Source organism: Centruroides sculpturatus, unplaced genomic scaffold (genome assembly GCF_000671375.1).
Source record: "Centruroides sculpturatus isolate CEXI.00-Female unplaced genomic scaffold, Cexi_2.0 scaffold935, whole genome shotgun sequence".
Taxonomy (NCBI): Eukaryota; Metazoa; Arthropoda; class Arachnida; order Scorpiones; family Buthidae; genus Centruroides; species Centruroides sculpturatus.
Genome location: NW_019385175.1, coordinates 81,619 through 105,246, shown reverse-complemented (window position 1 = coordinate 105,246; position 23,628 = coordinate 81,619). Strand labels below are relative to the sequence as shown.

Here is a 23,628-nt window from a genome sequence, read left to right as displayed (position 1 = left end):
CCAGGGGTCGGCAACCTTTTGAGTCGGAAGAGCCAAAATTACAATTTACAAAATTTCAAAGTTTTTAAAGAGCCACAAAATTTTTTCTTGCCAACAATAAATAGTACTCGCATAAATAAAGTTTTTTGATAAAAACTAATCTATTTATTCATATATAAGTATTGTTTTTCACAACAAATTAGATAATAGAAACATCCGACGACGCGTGTCACGGGGAGGGGTGCGGTGAAAAGCGAGTACAAGTGGCTGAGAGATAGAATCGGTGCCTAATCCTCGTTAATTAATTTAATCAATTCAGAACGATTTTTAAATTTTTTTTTTTTGATAAAATAAATATTTGCAGGTTGCCGACCCCTGGGTTAGTATACTTATTTTGTCCTTATCATTAACCTATCCCATGTTCAAATTTTTCTCTGTTGTGTGTGGCCGCCATGTTGAATTTTTGTCAATGTTAATCCTAATGAAAAAATTCTTTTTTGTTTTTATATTTTTTTTGAAAGTTCATTTTAATATAAAAATTATGATGCATAGCGACATCTAGTATAAAAAATGTACTGATACTGTAATGAAATATATAGAGTTTAACCCTGAGGGTCAAACGTCACAACATAGGTGAGGTTAAAATAATGATTATAAAATTTTTTAGAACAATTTGGTAAAGATAGGTGACACACATTTACAGATTCTTTTGTCAAAAATGAATGTATTCCATAATAAAAACTGTTACTTACATTTTTCTAGGCTAAACAGTCTTAATTTGTTAAAGCAAAATTGTGTTGAATTAACAGTAAAAACCCAAACTCAATTTTTCTTTGGATTTTCTTTTCCAGAAGTGAGAGAGTCCCACAAGTGTCAATGAATGTTTGAGAAAGATGAAAAAAAGAACTAGGAAAGCTTACTTTCTTTTTGAGTACTTCCTTTGTGCTAGAAAAATGTAAAAAGTGATGTAATGTTTAAAAGGAAGTACTGGAAAAAAGTCAACGAATTTTGCTTGGGTACAAGACCTTATATATATACGAGGTCTGTTCAAAAAGTATCGGACTTTTATTTTTTCTGCGTAAACCAATGATGCGCTCTTTCGGTGGAGTTGTGGAGGGGACAATCATGCACAGTCCTGAATTTTTTCCCGCCTGCAGGAAGCGTCAGTCGTTGGCAGTCGGCCTATGAGTGAGGACATGTAGCGAGCTCTCATCGGATTCCACTAAGTTGGAAAATGACTGAACAACGTGAGTAGCGATATTACATCAAATTTTGCCAAAAACCTTGGCGATACCCGAGTGTAAACCATTCACAAGATTCAGCAGGCTTTCGGGGATGATCCTCAAGGCCAAAAAAAGCGCGGCAGGTCCGCAGCAATATCAAGGTCATGTTGACAGTTTTTCGACTCTCGTGGGGTGGTGTATCGTGAGTTCGCACCATGAGGCCAAACCATTGCAAAGGAGTACTACCAGGAGGTCCTTCGTCGTCTTTCCGATGCTGTGCGATGCAAATAACCGGATCTGTGGTCGATCAAAACTTGGCAGCTCCATCGTGATAACACATCCGCCCATTCTGCGCATCTGATTCGGGCTTTCGTCACCAAACACGACACTCCTGTGGTTTGTCACGCTCCGTACTCTTCCCACATGGCTCCGAGTGATGTTTGGCTATTTCTCAAGCTGAAAATGCCACTAAAAGGAATCCAATTTTAGTCGAGAGAAGACATTGTGCGGAATGCGACGGACCGGCTGATGGCCATTCCAAAAGATGCGTTCCAGCAGTGTTTCCAGCAATGGCAGGAACGCTGGGAGAAGTGTATACACTACCAAGGAGACTACTTTGAAGGGGATTAGAGTTTTGTACCTCAAAATCAATTTTTGCCAACCAAAGGTCCGATACTTTTTGAACAGCCCTCGTAACTGAAGAGAATAAATGTGTCTTCAAAATTGGCAACTATTTTGGTGATAGGATAAGGGTTAGGAAAGACAAAAGCACTTCTTACAGAACAATTAAGAAGTTGGAACAAACAAAGGAGTATAAAAAAGATAGGCACTTGATTGATTGTTTTCAAAATTCATAATTACTCATGACTTCAGACCTTAGTCCATGTAAGAAAGCTGTATCTAAACTAAACAATGGAAGAAAAAATATAAAGAAAATTCTGGTTCTGCATAACACTATGGTCCCAAAAGGATAAGCAAACTTTTAACTGATTGATACTTTTGAAGATAGTGCCCTCTTTAGTTACCTTACATTTATACAAAATCAGAAATTATTAAATTAGTACATATGTTATATCATTCTGTTTAAATAAAAACAGAATGATAAATAAATCTACAAAATCAGCCATTTTCTTCTTTGGAAGCGTGAGTAGTGGAAGCAGCGATCAAACTTGCTTGGTAGCTGCTTCCTGCACGCACGTTTGCTTGAGTCAGTTTGTTTTGAGCTGCCACATAGGACATAGCCTTAGAGAATATAGTAAAGAAAGTATCTATAATTTAAATCGGAAAACCCCTGTTTCCACTATATTGGCAGTAATGCTTAAGATGTAAAAATATTCCATAATTGTGAGATTTGGATTTCAAAATTATAATTTTTGGTTTCTTATTATAATAATAAATCCTATATTTATTTTAGATAACTGAGTATAAATATAGATGATTTAAAAAATAATGGACATTTAGAACAAAAATTAAATTTAAAATGTCTATATATGAAAATGTTCTTACCGCAACATACTTGTTAACAAGTAATTATTAACTATGCCATATTGAAAAAGTCACATTTTATGATCCCCATAATTTATTATTGAATAGCCAAAGCATAATCTTTTACAACTAAAAATTTGAGTATGATCACATTACCAAAACTCAGCTCATACAAATCTCCAACAGATAATTCATTGGGGAAGGAAAAGAATTAATATTCTGGGATAAATTGAGAGAAACAATTCCAAAAAGAAATGATTATGTTCCTCTGCTCTAGAGTGAGAAATATGACAATGGGGAAAAGCTGATTGAAATGTATACATTCATAAATGGCAACAGAAAAGAGCTTTAAAATGAATAATGTACTGTAAGAGTATTGTTTGTGGATATGGATAAATGGAAAGAAATTTGGAATGAGAATTTTAATCGACCTGCTACAGGATAAAACCATTATGGAGGAAATGTATTCACTTTAATAGAAAACGTAAAAAAAGGTAACAAGGAAGGAGAAATAAAATTATACCTTAAGTAATTAAGCTTAAAGAACAAGAATATGTACAAGTGAAAGATTAATAATTACTGAAGCTGAGAACACCATCAGAAACAGACCAAAAAAAATTTGTCCTTCCTTCAAGCCTTCCAAAATGCCATTTGATCAATGTATTCACAATGATAATGACTTAAGAAAGAATAGGAAGTATGCCAAGACCGAGAAATGTGGAAACACATGGGATAACAAAATTATAATAATCATGACCAATATCTTCAATAAAATACTAATACTAAGGGGAGAAACAAGAAAAGATGCCAGTGGAATGTAACACAGGTATTTGATATCTCCTTTTTTAAAAATTCCTATGTAGTTTGTGCATAGTTTACCACTGGGTTTATCATACACATTTAGAAAAGACTTACAGCATATTAATTAGGAACAAAACTTTACTAAATCTGCACCGTCTTTCTCATGTTCAATCTTGTACGACTAGTTGACAAATTCTGAAAAACTGCATGGTAAAGAACAAATCATTGACTTTTAACTGACCTGGAGAAGGCATATGATAACAGACCAAAAGAAATTGTTGTGGAAAGCCCTCGAAAAAAAGAGGCATTAGAGAATTATACCACATGAACAGGACCACTTCAAAGGAATTTAGAAAACTAAAATCTCTTTTTAAATTTTTTTTTCTCCTGATACATTATTGTTTTTACCCTTCAAGCTACAAGGGGAACTTGTATAGCAAAACTAGTTAGTCAAACAAGTTTTCCATTGGCTGATTCTGAGTTTAAAGAGTAATAATAATAATATACAGTATAAAAATAATACATTACATGATGTGTTACTCTGTGAGTGTTTCCATCCAGTCTCATAAAAAGAAAAAATTCATTTGAAATATCACATTCTTCTAGTTGTTGAGCATTAAATGGAGGTTTGTTTTTGTCATTTACCTAAAATATAGTAATTACCATTAAAACAACAATAAAATTATTTTATAATAAATAAAAGATATACCTCGACTTCACTTGTGAGGTGAGCCAAACGATTATGAATCTCTGCTACTAATGAAGGATCCATAACTTCTTCCCCACGAGTATTTCCTATTACTAATTCGGACCATAATAACCCCACTTCTGATTTACTGAGAGTTATTTCAAGTCTAAATAAAAATCAAAAATACCATGTGTTAGTTTATAATAAATATTTAGAAAATCATTCTATTGGTTCATGAAATATAAATAGAAATGTTCTATCTTAATACAAGAACAGTTTGAGTGTTTCATTAGTACTAGAAAGACAGCAAATTGTAGCAAATTGTAGCAAATTATACTCATCCACAATTCTGTAAAGAATTTCTTAACAGTATGACAATAAATGAAGATAAAATAGAGTCTTTTATATTAAGTTGTTAACCATCTCTCTCTGGCTGGAATTTAAAAAAGGATAAAGATTTAAATAGACCCAAAATTTGTTTGTATGGTCATTATATTTTTTAAATTGTAAATAATCCCTGGAAAAATGCAATTTAACGAAATAAGTTAATCAAGTTCTGTTGTAGCAAATACATTAAGAAGTTTATTATCAAGGGACCAATTTAAAAAGCTTCTTAAACAGAAATGAAAATACTATGGGTTTTCTTTCAATAATTCATATTTATTTACTATATAAGCTGTATTATAGAGGAATATTGTATCTATTTATTTACATAGATGAAGCAAGCTACATTAGACATATATTTTGTTATGTAATGACTGATATGTCACTTGTATTAATATTTTCTGGAAGACGAAATATGACATCTTCTGTAGGCTGTTGGTTAACTGGCAACAATGTAAATAAATTGTAAAAATCTGTTTCAAAACCTAAAATCATACTAATATCATTTTTTTCTTTTTTCATAAGCAATTAAAATTTTTGATAGGGTATAGTCAAAAAAAGTTCTTAAGCAATTTCGTGTTCTGGTTGTGGACAAGAATTTCTGTATACTTAAGCAGGAAATTTTCTTAAATGCTTTATACAAGAAAAATTTACATCTCTAACTTGAAATGTTCTAATTTATTCTCCATAAGCCTTCTTAATTCAGTTCTACTGTACATAAAAAATAGATCTTGATCTGTTTAAACTGCATAAACTGCTTTTTTACATTGTATACTATCAGAATTCTTTTAATGCGTGTGATACATTATTAATGTTTAATCTTGCTAAAAACTGTACTAAATCTGGTTAAAGAAACATATAGTAATAACACCATGTTGTGTACACAAGTGTAGGAATAGCATAAACATTTTAAAGGAAGCCATGAATCAACAGATCCCCATTCAGAACAAACAAAGAAATGATTCCGAGTTATCAAAGCAATCTAAACATTTTGGGAATTTCACATTCAATGAATCTTGATTGTGCAATGTACAGTATACAAAAGAGGATCTCTTGATGACTTCTAGATGTTTTAGAAAGAATTAATTTGAGTAATGTAAATTTTAAAAAAGATGAAAGACATTTTAACTGTATCTGTAGGCATATTTACTTTAATAAATACTTTTATTTATGACTGTTTCATTGTATGATTTAAGTCATTATGCTTAATAATTAGAATACATATACTGTACATGTTAATGTATCCAAATCCAGTTTATTTAACAATTTGTCAAATATTCTTTGTTATCCAAATTTTTTATATCTGAGGAACCCTTGATCCATTCTACATTGGATGATGAGAACTCTAATATGATTAACCAATGAAGTACAGTGGGTGATCAGTTAACGAACACTTTCGTGAAAGATTTTTATCATCAGACAACAAACACTTTACTGAACAAACATAAAAAGAAGCGACAGAAAATAATGAATACCGATTGATTTTCCCTTGTCTTCAGGTAACAATTCGAAACCTTTCGGAGTGCGGAAGACGTCAACATCGATGCTCAACCTGATACCGATCAGATAGTATCCCTCCAAATTTTGAAACTCTCCCCTTGTAATTCCAGCTTTTTGTTTACCTTTCTGACAAATAATTTTTTATAGTCTTCACGAGACTGTCAGACGGGCACTGTTAATTATATAAACGGCTTGCTGTATATTATATTACAATTGTAAATTTGTCTCTGTAATCCAAAAACACACTTTGGTAGACGTATCTTACAGCAATATCTGGTTAGCAAATTATCTTTTATTTTTCATTGGACTACAAATATATTTCGGGTTGGTACAATGTATTCCAACCCCTCTTCAGTGCTATTACAAATAAAACAAGAAATATTAAAACATGACTATGTTATATTGCATGAAACAAATCAAATCACAAAAAACACCTACATTTTCCAATTTTGTAAATTATAAAAATTGTTTCTTATTTATCTCAAATTAGGGAGTGGGAGGCAAACCGTCCTCATCCTTAATCAATATTTTAACCTAAAATTGTGTATTCCATATTAATATACATCTAAAAACTCAAACAATTATAATTCCAACAGACAAACTTCTAAAATACTCACAATCATATAAAAACTTTTTTACACATGGGTGTATAACAGATGTAGTAAAACCAGTTAACATAGCAAAAACTTAATATACGTATGTAAAACCGTTTGATACACAAACAACATTTACATTATACCAGTATCAGGTTTACAATGAAAAAGTTCTTTTACAAATTAATTTTACAAAAATTATAACAATCTTAACTTGTTTTAGCACCATCTATTAACTCATACCAGCGGCAATCAATTTGCATACCTTCTGAGAGATTTATTAAATTATTTTTTTGTTTCTGTAATAGCTTGAACAGGTCTACAGTAGATACAATCTTAGCTATGAAAGGTATATCATGAAGTCTGAAGCTGCTAATGGAGTAATGAAAATCACATCTGAGAAATAAAGAGCACTTTAGAGCTTATAATGGAACCTGAAACTGATCTGATGACATAAGAACTCCAGGGATGTCAGTAAAACAATCATCCAAGTGGCATCCAAACCAGAATAAGGCTAATGGGGTTGGAGATCCCCAAAAAATCCTGAGAAGAAAAGAGAAAAGCAATAGACATTGGACAGATTCTTTAACCCCCACAAACAGAAAAAACATGACTAATAAAAATGTAAGACTGCATATATATGTATTTTTACTATTACATATAAATAAACATAGTAAAAAAAAGAATATATTTTTTATTTTTTATAGTCTTTGAAACAAATTAATCAAATTCCCATAAAAACCTATGGTAAATCGATAATCGGTTAATGAACAAAGTCTTGGAACGGACTATGTTCGTTTACTGATCACCCACTGTATATTGATCTGTTAGAATATTGAGATTTTAATTTATTTATTATAAACTACTTTTATTAACTATTTTTTATGTTAAAGACAAATTTTTATATGTTTTTATTAATTCTATAACCAAATACAAAATATATAAAAAAATAATAATAAACTCACTTTTCTCCATCTACTATCCATGTACTTGCATCAACATTAACAGTGTTGCATAAAGGTCCTTCCAATACAGTTTTACCTTTAAACTTAACTTCTAAATGAGATGATTGTATAATGACTGATATGTCACTTGTATTAATATTTTCTGGAAGACGAAATATGACATTGACATCTTCCATAGACTGTATATATGTGTATAATGGGAGTAATATTGTCACTAAAATATAAAAAAAATTTGTTTATTTAAAAATTTTATATAAACACTATCAATTTCTAAGGAAGAAAATATAGTTTAATAAAAAGTAAAATACATCTGGATACGAGAATACAAAGAAATATTATATTTTTAATTGTGTTTGGATTGTCACCTGAGGACATTTTAAACTGTTTTGCATATTTGTGCAGAGGCATAGCCTCTAAAGAAAGGTTGTCTCTGCAATGGAAACAAGCAAAATTGGACTTGTATCCAGATGTATTTTACTTTTTATTAAATTGTAATTCTGCCAGCCCTTTTCTACAAAGAAAATATAGTGTTTACCTTTCTGTTCTTCAACTGTAATTTCTTCTTGCTTTCCTGAGTCATATATAAAACTAAATTCTTTTTCTGTTGCAAGACACAGTGCACTTCCTCCTGGTTCAATTACAACATAATTTGGTATGCTACTCCCTACTAGACGCCTCAGACGTTTCAAATTCCACACATTATTATCATTTCCTACAGCTATTAAATTATATAAATTTAATACTTTTTAAAATATTAATTAATTTCTTGCTAATTAATGAAACTTAAAATTATAATACGTATCATCATCATAATTAATTTTTACTTGTTAAATCTGAGCAAGTCTAACAGTAATCTAATTTCAATACATGAATTTAGCTTGTGAACTGTATTATAAGTTTAAATTGTAGCAAGATAATTGTGTAAAATTTCATCTGGTAATTTAATACTTACCACAAGTAAATGTCAACCATTCTAGAACTAGTATAAAGTGAATCGTTGTTTCAGGTAGTTTACAACTTCCTTGTACATTATGTGGTTTTGAAATGTGAGCAAGAACACAATCTATTTGATTTCTGCTTGGATAACTACTGTAAATACTATTGAATAAAAGAGACTGCGAAGAACAGCCATCAACTTCATAGGTAAAACAAAGCTGCAATTAAATACAATATCAAGCTACTATAACATCAAGACATACATTAAAAGAGTGAACATACTTGCCTGCCATGGTTCACCCTGACTCCTGCTCGGTGTATTAAGAATGTAAATTGTTCTACTTCCATTACTGACAACGGCCCACTCCATTCCCGGAAAGCTGATACTTGCATTAGATGAAAAATTACCAGATTCGACAGGAATTTGCCACACAAACTTTCTATCTGTCAATCTGCCATCCTATAGAAATATAAATGTTATGTGCATTAATGTGCTGATTTGCTTCACATTAATAAAATGAAATGATGCATTTATCTATATGTAACCTGTGAAAGGCAAATCCAACAAATGTGGTGACTTTCATTTACATAAAATAAACAGTTTAAGGCCCAAGGATCTTGATTTAAGTGATTGAAAAGACCAGACATGCATATTTCCAAATATGAGAATCTATCTTCTCCCAAATCGACATTTTGAACTCCTAAATAAATAGAAAAATACATTTTAAAATCTTACTTAAATCATATTAGCTATAAAAAAAAAGATTAATTTTTGTAAATATTACAAAAATTAATCTTCTTGGAATTATATAATGAAACAACATGTAATAAAAATTTATATGAATAGTTTCTTCTCATAAGTATAATAATTTTATATTTAAGCTTAATAATATCAAAAAATATTTTAAAGAAAAAAAACCATTTGTAATCTGCTGACTACATTAAAAATAGCTATAAAACATATTTAAAATTGCAGAAAGCAATGATTCAACACTTGTCTATGAATAAAATATCAACGTATTAAAATTAGATTAAACTGTTGAATTAATCAATACACCTTTAACAGCAGAAGTTAAAGAATGAATTAATGTTTTTGACCTGGATAACAGACTATCTTCAAGGATGGACTTTTTTTTCCACTCCTTCCATCCTATGGGCACCAAGAGAGCTTTTTATAATCAAGCCCATTGTGTGGTGGCTGATAGCAAAGGGCAGAGCACCCCAAAAAAATTTCTTGGGTTTTTCAACTCTGGATTTAATTTCAGAGTCCCTCAAAGTGATAGGCCAACTTATCTTCTAGACCATATGACCATGAGGTGGACATTTACATATTAAATAGAAATTTTCAAAAATTTACAATTAAACATCTATGGCATGCTACTGATGACAAGAAATTCCTCTTAAAAATGTTAAAGAGAATAAATATAATAACTCCTTGAGAAAAGTTTGAAGTGATATATAATAATGAATTTAGTAATGCAACAAGCTTATTTCTTTGATGTCTCCTTTGATATGTAAATTTTCATAATGGATTCACAAAACTTTGTTCCAATTCTAGCATTTTACAATAGTTTTACTTGCTATACAGTAAAATATTACAGTAAAAAATTTAAACTGGATTAACTCAGAGCTATCAACATATCCCAAGAACAGTATATAGAATTTTCCATAAAATAGTGTCATTAAGCAGGAACTGTTGGAAAGTTTAGCTCAAACCATTTTCCCATGTATCCATACCCTTAGATATGTCCATGGTTATCATTTTCTTTTCTATTCTACATGAATACAGATGATTAAGATAAACACTACGGCTCTGTGTCAAACACAACACTTTCTTTCTTTATCCTTGCCTTTTCCCATGTTTATTTGGAGTTGGCATTTCCTTCTCTAATATGTTTCTTCCATTTCTCCCTGTCAAGGGCTTCATCTCTCTTAAGTCCCTTCAGATTCAAGTCTTCTTTCACCTAATCTTTCCAATGCATCTTTGGTCCTCTTTTCCTCTTCCTTTTACTACCAGTTTTCCGATCTTCTTTCCAACATAATTGTTGCTTATTCACTTTACATGACCAAACCACCTCAATCTGCATTCTTGCATCTTTTTGCTCAAGGGGCCCACCTTAACAGAACCTCTAATAAAATCATTCCTTATTCTATCCTTATTTTTAGAGGTTAGTTATTCTATCCTTCCTTGACACTTCATACATCTATCTCAACATTCTCATCTCCACCACCTCCACCTTTCTTTCTTGGGCTCTTATTATTGCCCATGTCTCCGCTCCATATAACATTGCAGGTTTAACAACTGATTTATACAATTTTCCTTTCAGATTGCAGCTAACTTTCTTGTCGCATAACACACCACTCAGCTTCCTCCAGTTCATCCATCCACGTTGAATTCTATGCTGTACCTCCGAGTTCAATCTTCCTCCTATCTTGACAAATGTTCCAAGATATTTAAAACTTGGAACCAAAGGGAGTGGCACATTTTGGATTTAATATTACACTCGTCTCTACCATTCAGTCATATAAACTGTTTTAGTTCTGCTAATCTTCATGCCCCTTTCTTCCAAAACTTTCCTCCAATCTTCCAGTTTCTTCTCAGCCTTGGTTTGGGAAAGACAACACAATATAATCCGTAAATGGCATACTCAACAGAGCCTCACACTTCACGTCACATACCATCACATCCATTATCAGGTCAAACAAATAAGGACTAAGGCAGATCCCTGATGTAAACCAACATTAACGAAGAACCCTTCTATAGTATCCACACTGCTCTTAACTTGGATCTCTGCTCCCTTGTAGGTTTCCTTGACGAACCTAACATATTTTTCTGGAACATTCTTTTCCCTCAAACACAACACTATGCCATCATAATCTCACACCAGCATCCTTTCACTGATACTGTATTGTTACCAGTGTTCTGACTGGACACAAGAGGACACTTTGAAAACGTACCCAAAAGTGCCATAAACTGTTTACAATTTTGTAATCATTCTGTATACAGATTTTCAAAAAATAGCCTGTTAACAGAAAATTTTTAGAAAACTGGATATTAAATGCATTTAATTAAAAAGAAAAAAAGATGTGATTAATTAATTAAGACAATCAATATATTTTAAATGTTTATGTAATTATATAAAATTCAAAGAATAAAATACAATGGCAAATTTAAATAATTATATTATAAAATACAAAATATCATTTATACTTCTTAATTGTCATTAAGAAGTGTAACAATATACTGTGATCAATGTTGCTTCTTAGCATTGCAATCAATTATTATGTCAAGCTATCTCCTTGATTCTATATTCTCTATAACATATTTTGTAAAATGATAATGATGTGGAGTGATATTTTCATTGTCTTATTTATCAGTTTAAAACATTTAAATATAGATTTTTATCTAACAAAAGTTTTTTTGCATATACAATATATCATTATTATTAATTGATTACCAAAAATATCATTGAGACCCTAAAAATAATTATATTATAAAGGAAAATTATCTGCCACCCCTTCCTAATCAAATGTACACAATGCACAAAAATGTAATTGTAAAGGGCATGCTAATTCCAATTTAATTATATATTTATATAATGAGTGTAAGCATTAAAAATGCTTTTTAATGCAGAAAAGATCATGTTTAAAAGTTATCTACATTATGAAGAAAAGAGCATTACTATATTTTTTTACAGTTAATATTGTGATCACATAAGCATGTTTTGACCTGTTGATGAATTGCACTATCATAATATGCTATATGATACATGTTTACTTGTTAAAGATGTATCAGATCTGTCAATCCTGATGCAAGTTACATCCATTGGTAAAGGAATGGATAAAGAATTGGAAACAGTCGGTGATAAAATACAAATTTTCTGATTAGATTTAAAGCAAGATTTTCTCACAGGAATGGGATAATGCTTTTCCTATAATAAAATTTAAATGGCTTATGTAAACTTTTGTACTGTCCAACCATGGATAAGAGAGCCCTAAACATTACAGTGCATAGATGAAAAAGACAAGTCTATTATGAAAATAAGGTAGTTACCTAGAAAATGAGTTAGTTTACATCAGTAAACAAATTTGCAATTGAAATTAAACTTAATTAATAGTTATCATATTAACAATCTACTGTTTAGAATCTATACTTATTAGTTAATTTGAATGCATTGCTTACAAGTACTACTATGTACATTGTGAATAATATATTTGCTTTGACTGTTTATTATCCAAACTCACAGAAGGTGCCAGATCCATAATCAAATGAATTCAATACAAATGTACACTATAGTAAAGAAAGAAAAATGATAAACTATAGTTTAACAACAATGTTTAACAATGCACACCAATTTGTATTTGTTCCACTTTCCTCAACCAGCAAGGAAATAAGATTGTTCCTTGAAATCTACCAACTGGGGCTCTGGGATCTGTGGTTGGACAGTACTTTAATTCCAATTTTATTGACAAAAAACTTAGTACATTAATTCCCCCTTTAATTTTCAAGAAGAAAAACAAGTGAAAGCAGATTTGTGTAGTTCACAGAACAAATAAATCTGTTTTCTCATACTAATGAAAAATTTGATGAGAAATTAAATGTAACATAATTTTGTTCACTAGTCAAAATGGCAACAGATTCTTAGTATCAGACAGACTTATCTTACAATAAACTGGTCTGACTTTTAATAGCTAAATGTATCTTAAAAGTAGATTATTTTCAGACTAAGACTAAGAATAAGGCTAAAGCTAAAGCTAAGCCAAGCAAACGAGATTCTGTAATTTAATTAATTAATTTCAAACCAAAAATAACAGCTTTTAAATATGTTTACTTACATACCTTTAGTATATCTATATATAACTAATATTTAACGTTTTTATAATTTTATTATAAAAGGTAATAGACTAATAGTATTCATAAGATTGTTTTAAGATAATACAGGGTCTTCCAAACTAAATGTTGTCATTTTAAATTATTGTACTTATGTTAATTATTATCTGAAAAGTATGCAATGTACACCAGTCAATAGAGTAATTTCCTGAGTTTCATCTTCCATCTCCATTCAAACATCTTGTCTACAACCTCTAACCCCCGTATTCACCAACATGAGTTAGAGTTAACTCTAGCTCTAACTCGCATTGGTGAATACGGGGGTAAGAAGTGCTGAAGTCTTTATACATGGTGTCGGGATAGAATCATGCAGAAACACGATTCGTCTTTTTCTCTATTTCAAATGAGCAACGGTTGACACCGTAGAAACTGATGGAAAATGACCAGTAGATTTGAATGCATGATCGCTGATTGGCTGCCGATCATCAGACCTCTGAGAGAGCAGGGAAGCACTGATTGGTCAATCAATCATGCCGCTCAATCCATATAAAAGGTTAAAGTTTAGGCGGGAAAGTTAAGTTTGTAGGAACGTCAGGTTAAGGACATTTCATTGGAGTTTGTTTAACTTAGACTAAAAGAACTTCAAATTGGTCGAAGTTGGTCAAAGTTGTTGGTCAGTAATGTAGATTTGGTCAATTGAACTCCGATCAGAAGGTTTGTTTAATGTTACGCTCGAAACAAGGTTGCTTTTGTTTAGCTGTTTCTTTGACGAACACTGGAAGGAACTACATCTAGTTACTACTCAAGGATTGTGTCATAAAGTGTCTTTTCGACGGACCTGTTCAGGATTTGCGGACTACTTGAACTTAAATCTATTTGTGTGTATGTGGAAACCTACTTTGTAAATATCATAAATGTTGTAATTTGTCTCTTTTGTGAAACATCATAAGTTAATTAAATTTAAATAGAATTTTTGGAATGTCTGTTTTGGAATTTGACTCATGGTAAAATTTATTTCTCTCTTGTTAGGTTACAACTGGATTTTAGACTGAAATAAAATACTCAACTTATCTAGCAGCAAATTTTTAAACTAACAAACAACATTTATGCATTACAATGTAAGCTAAAACGACATCAATATGGCACAAGAAGGAAAAACTATTCTACAGCCCTGTTATCCTTTGTAACCCAACATGTAGAATTATTAGGGAATGACACTAAAATTATTAGAAACTGCAAGATAAAAAATTAGCAGAATATATGAAAATTTTGGAGATACAAGCAAGAATAGAGAGGAGAGTGCATTAATATTACAGATGTATAGTACATTCATTGCCAAATGCCTAGAAGGCTTTATATGGTTAATCAAATGTTATGTATGTATCTACATTTAATTCTGTTATTTTTTATTGTTTATTTTTATTTACTTAATAAATTTTTGTATAAATTATTTAGAATCTTTTGAATTTGAAATTATTGGAATTTGCATTTCTAAAATTTTGTTCAATTTGTTTAAAATTCATGGAATTTGTAACCTCATAATGACCTGTAACTGTGATTGAACATTAGTTATTAAACAAATTTGTTGTGAGATAAGTTGATTATTTTATTTCAAATTTAATTTATTTTTGCTTAAGTATATGGTAAAAATAAATGATGTTTATTTCCTTTTAGTTACAAAACCCAAAAAAATTTTATTGCTTTTTGTTAAATTTCAGACGTGNGATAACTTTATTTAAACAATCCAAGTTATAATTTTGTGTTCTGATTTTATTCCATTACTATGCACGGCATCATCAATCAATATTTATATGTTTTGGGGAGTTCAAGTTATTACAGCAGGTTTCTTTAAAGAATATTTATTTATTCAATTTTATTAATTTATTCTATATTCCAACCACGCGCATTACGTAATTTGGAAAGTCCGTTAAAAGCTGTCAATTCGAAAATTAAGGTATTCGATTTCGCCTGAAGACGATGGTTGTAAACTGTTGAAAGTACTAGCGAGCACGTCTGAAATTTAACAAATCGCTGTCAATAACGCCACAACACGGAAGTGTCAAAGTTTTATTGCTTTTAGTCACTCTTCAAAAGGAATAATATCTTCATATTATAATTATATATATTCAGTAAATATTTTAATTTTGCTACAACCTAGTTATAGGCATAAACTAAAGACATACACTCTTAAGTATATGCCATCAAATGACCTCACATCACACTTTATATTGTCTTCTTGTGAAGAGGAAAACATTAAATCTTAAACATTTTTTAGCATACTGTTCCAATAACTTTTGCCATTAAACTTTCATTTATTTTTATAAATTATTTGGTACTGCACAAAGAAGTTTTGGAGGATCATATCTCATGAAGGAACTTATAATTCCTTTTAAACTTTTTGCTGATACAAAGGTAACTTAAATTAATCAATTAAAATTCCTTGACAGAGATGAAATTGTGTACAAATTTTCTATAAATTTAATTGAATTATGATATTTTGATTTGGAAAAATAAATTTTGTAGAAAATTATTTCAATATTATAAAATGAAGTTGGAAAAAGTTTTATTATATTAATATAAGTTTGAAATGATCTGATCAGTTTTTTTACTCTTTCTGTCTTATGTGTACTAAGCAATGGCACATTATCTTATGAGTAAAAAGGGTAATTGCCTGTGGCCTCTACTAACAGGGGGTCCCAAACCAATCTTTTATAAGAAAATATTACCCTAAAGAAAAATGTCTGAAGTCATGAGGGCCCCAATTCAAATTTGTCTGGGATGGCTCAGAAAGTCTTTTAATCACACTCATCATGGAGTCAACCAGATCCCATAATGGAAAATGATTGGGTGGTGAGACACATGCCCAATCATTTCCCTGGATTCAGTCCCAGGTTCTCAAAATGGCCAATAGCTGAGGCAGTTAAAGCTGATGCCTTAAATGCCTCAGCTATCAGCCATCTTGACTTTTATATTATTAGCCTCCACTTATTCCTAATTAATCAGTTCATCCAATATTGTTACTTGCTTTGGAAATTCTGATATATTAATAATTAAATTCATGATTTATATATTTAGAATTATATTGCTGAAATTTATTTCTAAATAAATTGCAAAAATGACTCTAATCATATACATTTATATTTTCTAGTGTTCAAGGATAATAAAATTCAATTTCAAGTTTTAGAAGCATGATAATATAATCATGCTTACTGTAGAATTAAATAGGATATAATAAAATGCTAATAATAACAAATTTTCAGATTTATTACTAGTGCATATTATAAGTAATCTTTTTTAAGGTGTTTATAACTGTCTACCACTACATTTCTAATTATCTGCACATTTAGCATTAGTATTAAAATGATGAAATGGTATTTTTTCTTTTTTTACTCTTTCCACCTTGTGGACATTAAGAGAACCTTTTATTTCTGCATTTTCAAAACAGATCATCTTCCACAAAATTCCTGAGGATTTTTTGAATGCCCAGATTTAAATCGAATTCTCCAAAGCGACGAACCAACACAACCACCTTGGCCATCCAACTGGCAAAAGAATTATTTATATATATATATTAATTGTAGCTCAAATCTTCAATAATAATAATATGCTATTATATGTGAATCTTTCACAAACAGACTGTAGAATATAAGTAAATCAATATATATTATATAAACTTACAGAAGCCATGATACAAATGCAGCTACGAATATAAACAACTTTACTAAACCCGATACATAGCAATAACCTACCATCAACTGCCATAAATCATCTGGCTATAATTTGGCAATAATAATGCCTAATACTGCCCTAGAAGGAGGCATTAGGTGCCATCTCATATTGAATTTGCTAATTACAATTTAATTAAATAATTAAATTTGTAATTTATTATTATTATTGCCGAATTATAGCTCAATGATTTACAGTAGTTGATGGTGGGTTATTGCAGCTAAGAAAAAGGCCGTTGGGATATTTTCAGAGGCATATACTTGCATTTCTCAACCAGTGGTGCAGTCCATCATGGTTTTTTTATTTTTAACTCTTTCTGCCACGTGGGCACTAAGAGGGCCTTTTTTAGCAAGCCCATTATGGGTTCAGCCAGGCCCAATGGGGTGGTTGGGTGGTTAGGGACAGCATCCGACATATCCAGACAGTCTACCACCTGGAAAATTCCTGGGGCTTTCTTGACTCGTCCAGATTCACTCCCAGGTTTCCCAGAGCGGTAGGCTGACATGATTGCTTGGCCATTCCATCAAGGTACAGGAGCTTTAGGGATCCACGACACAAAAAACATCAAGAACCACTGCTGTAGACCATGCCCATACTTCCTTTCACTTTTTTTTACGACTATGGGCATGGTCTACAGCTCTGATAAGGTCCCAACAGACTCATGTGCAATCTTACCATCAATATTTACTGATTTAGCATCCTTTTGATAACATCTCAGCATTGAAGAGTTTGCATTTGAAAGATTGCACTGCACTAATCAATGTATAATGCTTTAATAACTGCACAACTGAGTGAATCATTTATAATTTAATTCAGAATATTCTCAAGCAAGATTCATCAAAAAACATTATGCAAAATGTACACAAACATTGTCATATTTGTCACATAGCTTCATATTCCAATGTTATAATAAATAATATAAACATTAAAATAATAAATAATAATTTACCTTCTTGTAGATTTTGTTTTAATATCGGAAGAGGGTCTAAAGAAAGGCGATAGCTTTCAAATTTCGAGTCTAACAAATTCCTGTTGGGCCTCAAATCTAATCTGGTCGCCATCTTGAATCCTTCGTTTATTTAATAAATAAATAAAAAAAACATTATTTCTTAAAAGTAAGCATTTAATGAATTTAAATTATATTTTAATATCAAATTTATAAAATTGCATAAAAATAATATTATTATTTGTGATTAAATTCGANATCATTCCTTATTCTATCCTTATTTTTAGAGGTTAGTTATTCTATCCTTCCTTGACACTTCATACATCTATCTCAACATTCTCATCTCCACCACCTCCACCTTTCTTTCTTGGGCTCTTATTATTGCCCATGTCTCCGCTCCATATAACATTGCAGGTTTAACAACTGATTTATACAATTTTCCTTTCAGATTGCAGCTAACTTTCTTGTCGCATAACACACCACTCAGCTTCCTCCAGTTCATCCATCCACGTTGAATTCTATGCTGTACCTCCGAGTTCAATCTTCCTCCTATCTTGACAAATGTTCCAAGATATTTAAAACTTGGAACCAAAGGGAGTGGCACATTTTGGATTTAATATTACACTCGTCTCTACCATTCAGTCATATAAACTGTTTTAGTTCTGCTAATCTTCATGCCCCTTTCTTCCAAAACTTTCCTCCAATCTTCCAGTTTCTTCTCAGCCTTGGTTTGGGAAAGACAACACAATATAATCCGTAAATGGCATACTCAACAGAGCCTCACACTTCACGTCACATACCATCACATCCATTATCAGGTCAAACAAATAAGGACTAAGGCAGATCCCTGATGTAAACCAACATTAACGAAGAACCCTTCTATAGTATCCACACTGCTCTTAACTTGGATCTCTGCTCCCTTGTAGGTTTCCTTGACGAACCTAACATATTTTTCTGGAACATTCTTTTCCCTCAAACACAACACTATGCCATCATAATCTCACACCAGCATCCTTTCACTGATACTGTATTGTTACCAGTGTTCTGACTGGACACAAGAGGACACTTTGAAAACGTACCCAAAAGTGCCATAAACTGTTTACAATTTTGTAATCATTCTGTATACAGATTTTCAAAAAATAGCCTGTTAACAGAAAATTTTTAGAAAACTGGATATTAAATGCATTTAATTAAAAAGAAAAAAAGATGTGATTAATTAATTAAGACAATCAATATATTTTAAATGTTTATGTAATTATATAAAATTCAAAGAATAAAATACAATGGCAAATTTAAATAATTATATTATAAAATACAAAATATCATTTATACTTCTTAATTGTCATTAAGAAGTGTAACAATATACTGTGATCAATGTTGCTTCTTAGCATTGCAATCAATTATTATGTCAAGCTATCTCCTTGATTCTATATTCTCTATAACATATTTTGTAAAATGATAATGATGTGGAGTGATATTTTCATTGTCTTATTTATCAGTTTAAAACATTTAAATATAGATTTTTATCTAACAAAAGTTTTTTTGCATATACAATATATCATTATTATTAATTGATTACCAAAAATATCATTGAGACCCTAAAAATAATTATATTATAAAGGAAAATTATCTGCCACCCCTTCCTAATCAAATGTACACAATGCACAAAAATGTAATTGTAAAGGGCATGCTAATTCCAATTTAATTATATATTTATATAATGAGTGTAAGCATTAAAAATGCTTTTTAATGCAGAAAAGATCATGTTTAAAAGTTATCTACATTATGAAGAAAAGAGCATTACTATATTTTTTTACAGTTAATATTGTGATCACATAAGCATGTTTTGACCTGTTGATGAATTGCACTATCATAATATGCTATATGATACATGTTTACTTGTTAAAGATGTATCAGATCTGTCAATCCTGATGCAAGTTACATCCATTGGTAAAGGAATGGATAAAGAATTGGAAACAGTCGGTGATAAAATACAAATTTTCTGATTAGATTTAAAGCAAGATTTTCTCACAGGAATGGGATAATGCTTTTCCTATAATAAAATTTAAATGGCTTATGTAAACTTTTGTACTGTCCAACCATGGATAAGAGAGCCCTAAACATTACAGTGCATAGATGAAAAAGACAAGTCTATTATGAAAATAAGGTAGTTACCTAGAAAATGAGTTAGTTTACATCAGTAAACAAATTTGCAATTGAAATTAAACTTAATTAATAGTTATCATATTAACAATCTACTGTTTAGAATCTATACTTATTAGTTAATTTGAATGCATTGCTTACAAGTACTACTATGTACATTGTGAATAATATATTTGCTTTGACTGTTTATTATCCAAACTCACAGAAGGTGCCAGATCCATAATCAAATGAATTCAATACAAATGTACACTATAGTAAAGAAAGAAAAATGATAAACTATAGTTTAACAACAATGTTTAACAATGCACACCAATTTGTATTTGTTCCACTTTCCTCAACCAGCAAGGAAATAAGATTGTTCCTTGAAATCTACCAACTGGGGCTCTGGGATCTGTGGTTGGACAGTACTTTAATTCCAATTTTATTGACAAAAAACTTAGTACATTAATTCCCCCTTTAATTTTCAAGAAGAAAAACAAGTGAAAGCAGATTTGTGTAGTTCACAGAACAAATAAATCTGTTTTCTCATACTAATGAAAAATTTGATGAGAAATTAAATGTAACATAATTTTGTTCACTAGTCAAAATGGCAACAGATTCTTAGTATCAGACAGACTTATCTTACAATAAACTGGTCTGACTTTTAATAGCTAAATGTATCTTAAAAGTAGATTATTTTCAGACTAAGACTAAGAATAAGGCTAAAGCTAAAGCTAAGCCAAGCAAACGAGATTCTGTAATTTAATTAATTAATTTCAAACCAAAAATAACAGCTTTTAAATATGTTTACTTACATACCTTTAGTATATCTATATATAACTAATATTTAACGTTTTTATAATTTTATTATAAAAGGTAATAGACTAATAGTATTCATAAGATTGTTTTAAGATAATACAGGGTCTTCCAAACTAAATGTTGTCATTTTAAATTATTGTACTTATGTTAATTATTATCTGAAAAGTATGCAATGTACACCAGTCAATAGAGTAATTTCCTGAGTTTCATCTTCCATCTCCATTCAAACATCTTGTCTACAACCTCTAACCCCCGTATTCACCAACATGAGTTAGAGTTAACTCTAGCTCTAACTCGCATTGGTGAATACGGGGGTAAGAAGTGCTGAAGTCTTTATACATGGTGTCGGGATAGAATCATGCAGAAACACGATTCGTCTTTTTCTCTATTTCAAATGAGCAACGGTTGACACCGTAGAAACTGATGGAAAATGACCAGTAGATTTGAATGCATGATCGCTGATTGGCTGCCGATCATCAGACCTCTGAGAGAGCAGGGAAGCACTGATTGGTCAATCAATCATGCCGCTCAATCCATATAAAAGGTTAAAGTTTAGGCGGGAAAGTTAAGTTTGTAGGAACGTCAGGTTAAGGACATTTCATTGGAGTTTGTTTAACTTAGACTAAAAGAACTTCAAATTGGTCGAAGTTGGTCAAAGTTGTTGGTCAGTAATGTAGATTTGGTCAATTGAACTCCGATCAGAAGGTTTGTTTAATGTTACGCTCGAAACAAGGTTGCTTTTGTTTAGCTGTTTCTTTGACGAACACTGGAAGGAACTACATCTAGTTACTACTCAAGGATTGTGTCATAAAGTGTCTTTTCGACGGACCTGTTCAGGATTTGCGGACTACTTGAACTTAAATCTATTTGTGTGTATGTGGAAACCTACTTTGTAAATATCATAAATGTTGTAATTTGTCTCTTTTGTGAAACATCATAAGTTAATTAAATTTAAATAGAATTTTTGGAATGTCTGTTTTGGAATTTGACTCATGGTAAAATTTATTTCTCTCTTGTTAGGTTACAACTGGATTTTAGACTGAAATAAAATACTCAACTTATCTAGCAGCAAATTTTTAAACTAACAAACAACATTTATGCATTACAATGTAAGCTAAAACGACATCAATATGGCACAAGAAGGAAAAACTATTCTACAGCCCTGTTATCCTTTGTAACCCAACATGTAGAATTATTAGGGAATGACACTAAAATTATTAGAAACTGCAAGATAAAAAATTAGCAGAATATATGAAAATTTTGGAGATACAAGCAAGAATAGAGAGGAGAGTGCATTAATATTACAGATGTATAGTACATTCATTGCCAAATGCCTAGAAGGCTTTATATGGTTAATCAAATGTTATGTATGTATCTACATTTAATTCTGTTATTTTTTATTGTTTATTTTTATTTACTTAATAAATTTTTGTATAAATTATTTAGAATCTTTTGAATTTGAAATTATTGGAATTTGCATTTCTAAAATTTTGTTCAATTTGTTTAAAATTCATGGAATTTGTAACCTCATAATGACCTGTAACTGTGATTGAACATTAGTTATTAAACAAATTTGTTGTGAGATAAGTTGATTATTTTATTTCAAATTTAATTTATTTTTGCTTAAGTATATGGTAAAAATAAATGATGTTTATTTCCTTTTAGTTACAAAACCCAAAAAAATTTTATTGCTTTTTGTTAAATTTCAGACGTGCTCGCTAGTACTTTCAACAGTTTACAACCGTCGTCTTCAGGCGAAATCGAATACCTTAATTTTCGAATTGACAGCTTTTAACGGACTTTCCAAATTACGTAATGCGCGTGGTTGGAATATAGAATAAATTAATAAAATTGAATAAATAAATATTCTTTAAAGAAACCTGCTGTAATAACTTGAACTCCCCAAAACATATAAATATTGATTGATGATGCCGTGCATAGTAATGGAATAAAATCAGAACACAAAATTATAACTTGGATTGTTTAAATAAAGTTATCCATAGCTGTGGTATTTCCAATGTCAGTTATTATATAACGGGCTATGGTTCTTGATGTTTATATGTAATATGTGTGAACACAAGTTTGGAAAAATGTGTGATCAGAAGTGAAACTAAGATGCTAGCAGAACAAGTGCTAAACACAGACTGATGGAACATGCACAATCCGGGACTTCCCCTCTTTTCGTCACTTGTTACGCAAATTACTCAGTATGCAAGGTACTCATTAAGTGAGGTTCCACTAAATATAATTGAAAAGCATTTGATTTCCTTCTAGTCTCTTAGCCTCATGTTTCAGTGCCAGCAAAGTCCAACAAGAACTCTTACCAGCTTATTTTTCCAGGCAACATATAAATGGTAAAAGAAAGTCTCTGTTATATGTTTTGATGACATGTATCTGATCCTTTGTTTTCTTCTAAACAACTCTTTATTCTATTTCATTCTCAAACTCTAAGTCCACAGAAGTTACCAAATTCCCTGGTGACTTGTTTTATTTTAAACAATAATTTATCTAATAAATGTAATATAAACTATATTCATTATATATTTTGCATCAACCAAACAATCAAGACACAAAGTATTTAATACAATATAAAATTATATTATAATGATA

At 30.7% G+C, this 23,628-nt stretch overlaps 1 protein-coding gene across 1 annotated transcript; it reads right to left on the bottom strand.

Annotated features, from left to right (window-relative positions):
- Positions 1 to 2,665: 2,665 nt before the first annotated feature.
- LOC111635760 (nudC domain-containing protein 1-like) lies at positions 2,666 to 18,178 on the bottom strand. Its single transcript, XM_023380824.1, has 8 exons — positions 18,061 to 18,178; positions 9,101 to 9,255; positions 8,841 to 9,014; positions 8,571 to 8,772; positions 8,154 to 8,336; positions 7,619 to 7,832; positions 4,198 to 4,342; positions 2,666 to 4,133 (listed from the first exon to the last, which is right to left on the bottom strand). The coding sequence occupies exons 1-8, from the start codon at positions 18,170 to 18,172 to the stop codon at positions 3,939 to 3,941; spliced, it is 1,380 nt and encodes a 459-aa protein (XP_023236592.1). The 5' UTR covers positions 18,173 to 18,178; the 3' UTR covers positions 2,666 to 3,938.
- Positions 18,179 to 23,628: the final 5,450 nt, after the last annotated feature.

Excerpts from the sequence above, each read along its gene's own strand:
- LOC111635760 (XM_023380824.1), bottom strand. The coding sequence starts at position 18,172 with ATGGCGACCAGATTAGATTTGAGGCCCAACAGGAATTTGTTAGACTCG. Across the intron at positions 4,343-7,618 it reads TGGATAGTAGATGGAGAAAA|ACTTGAAATAACTCTCAGTA; the intron begins GTGAGTTTATTA and ends ATTTTTATTTAG. Across the intron at positions 4,134-4,197 it reads ACCTCACAAGTGAAGTCGAG|GTAAATGACAAAAACAAACC; the intron begins GTATATCTTTTA and ends ACTATATTTTAG.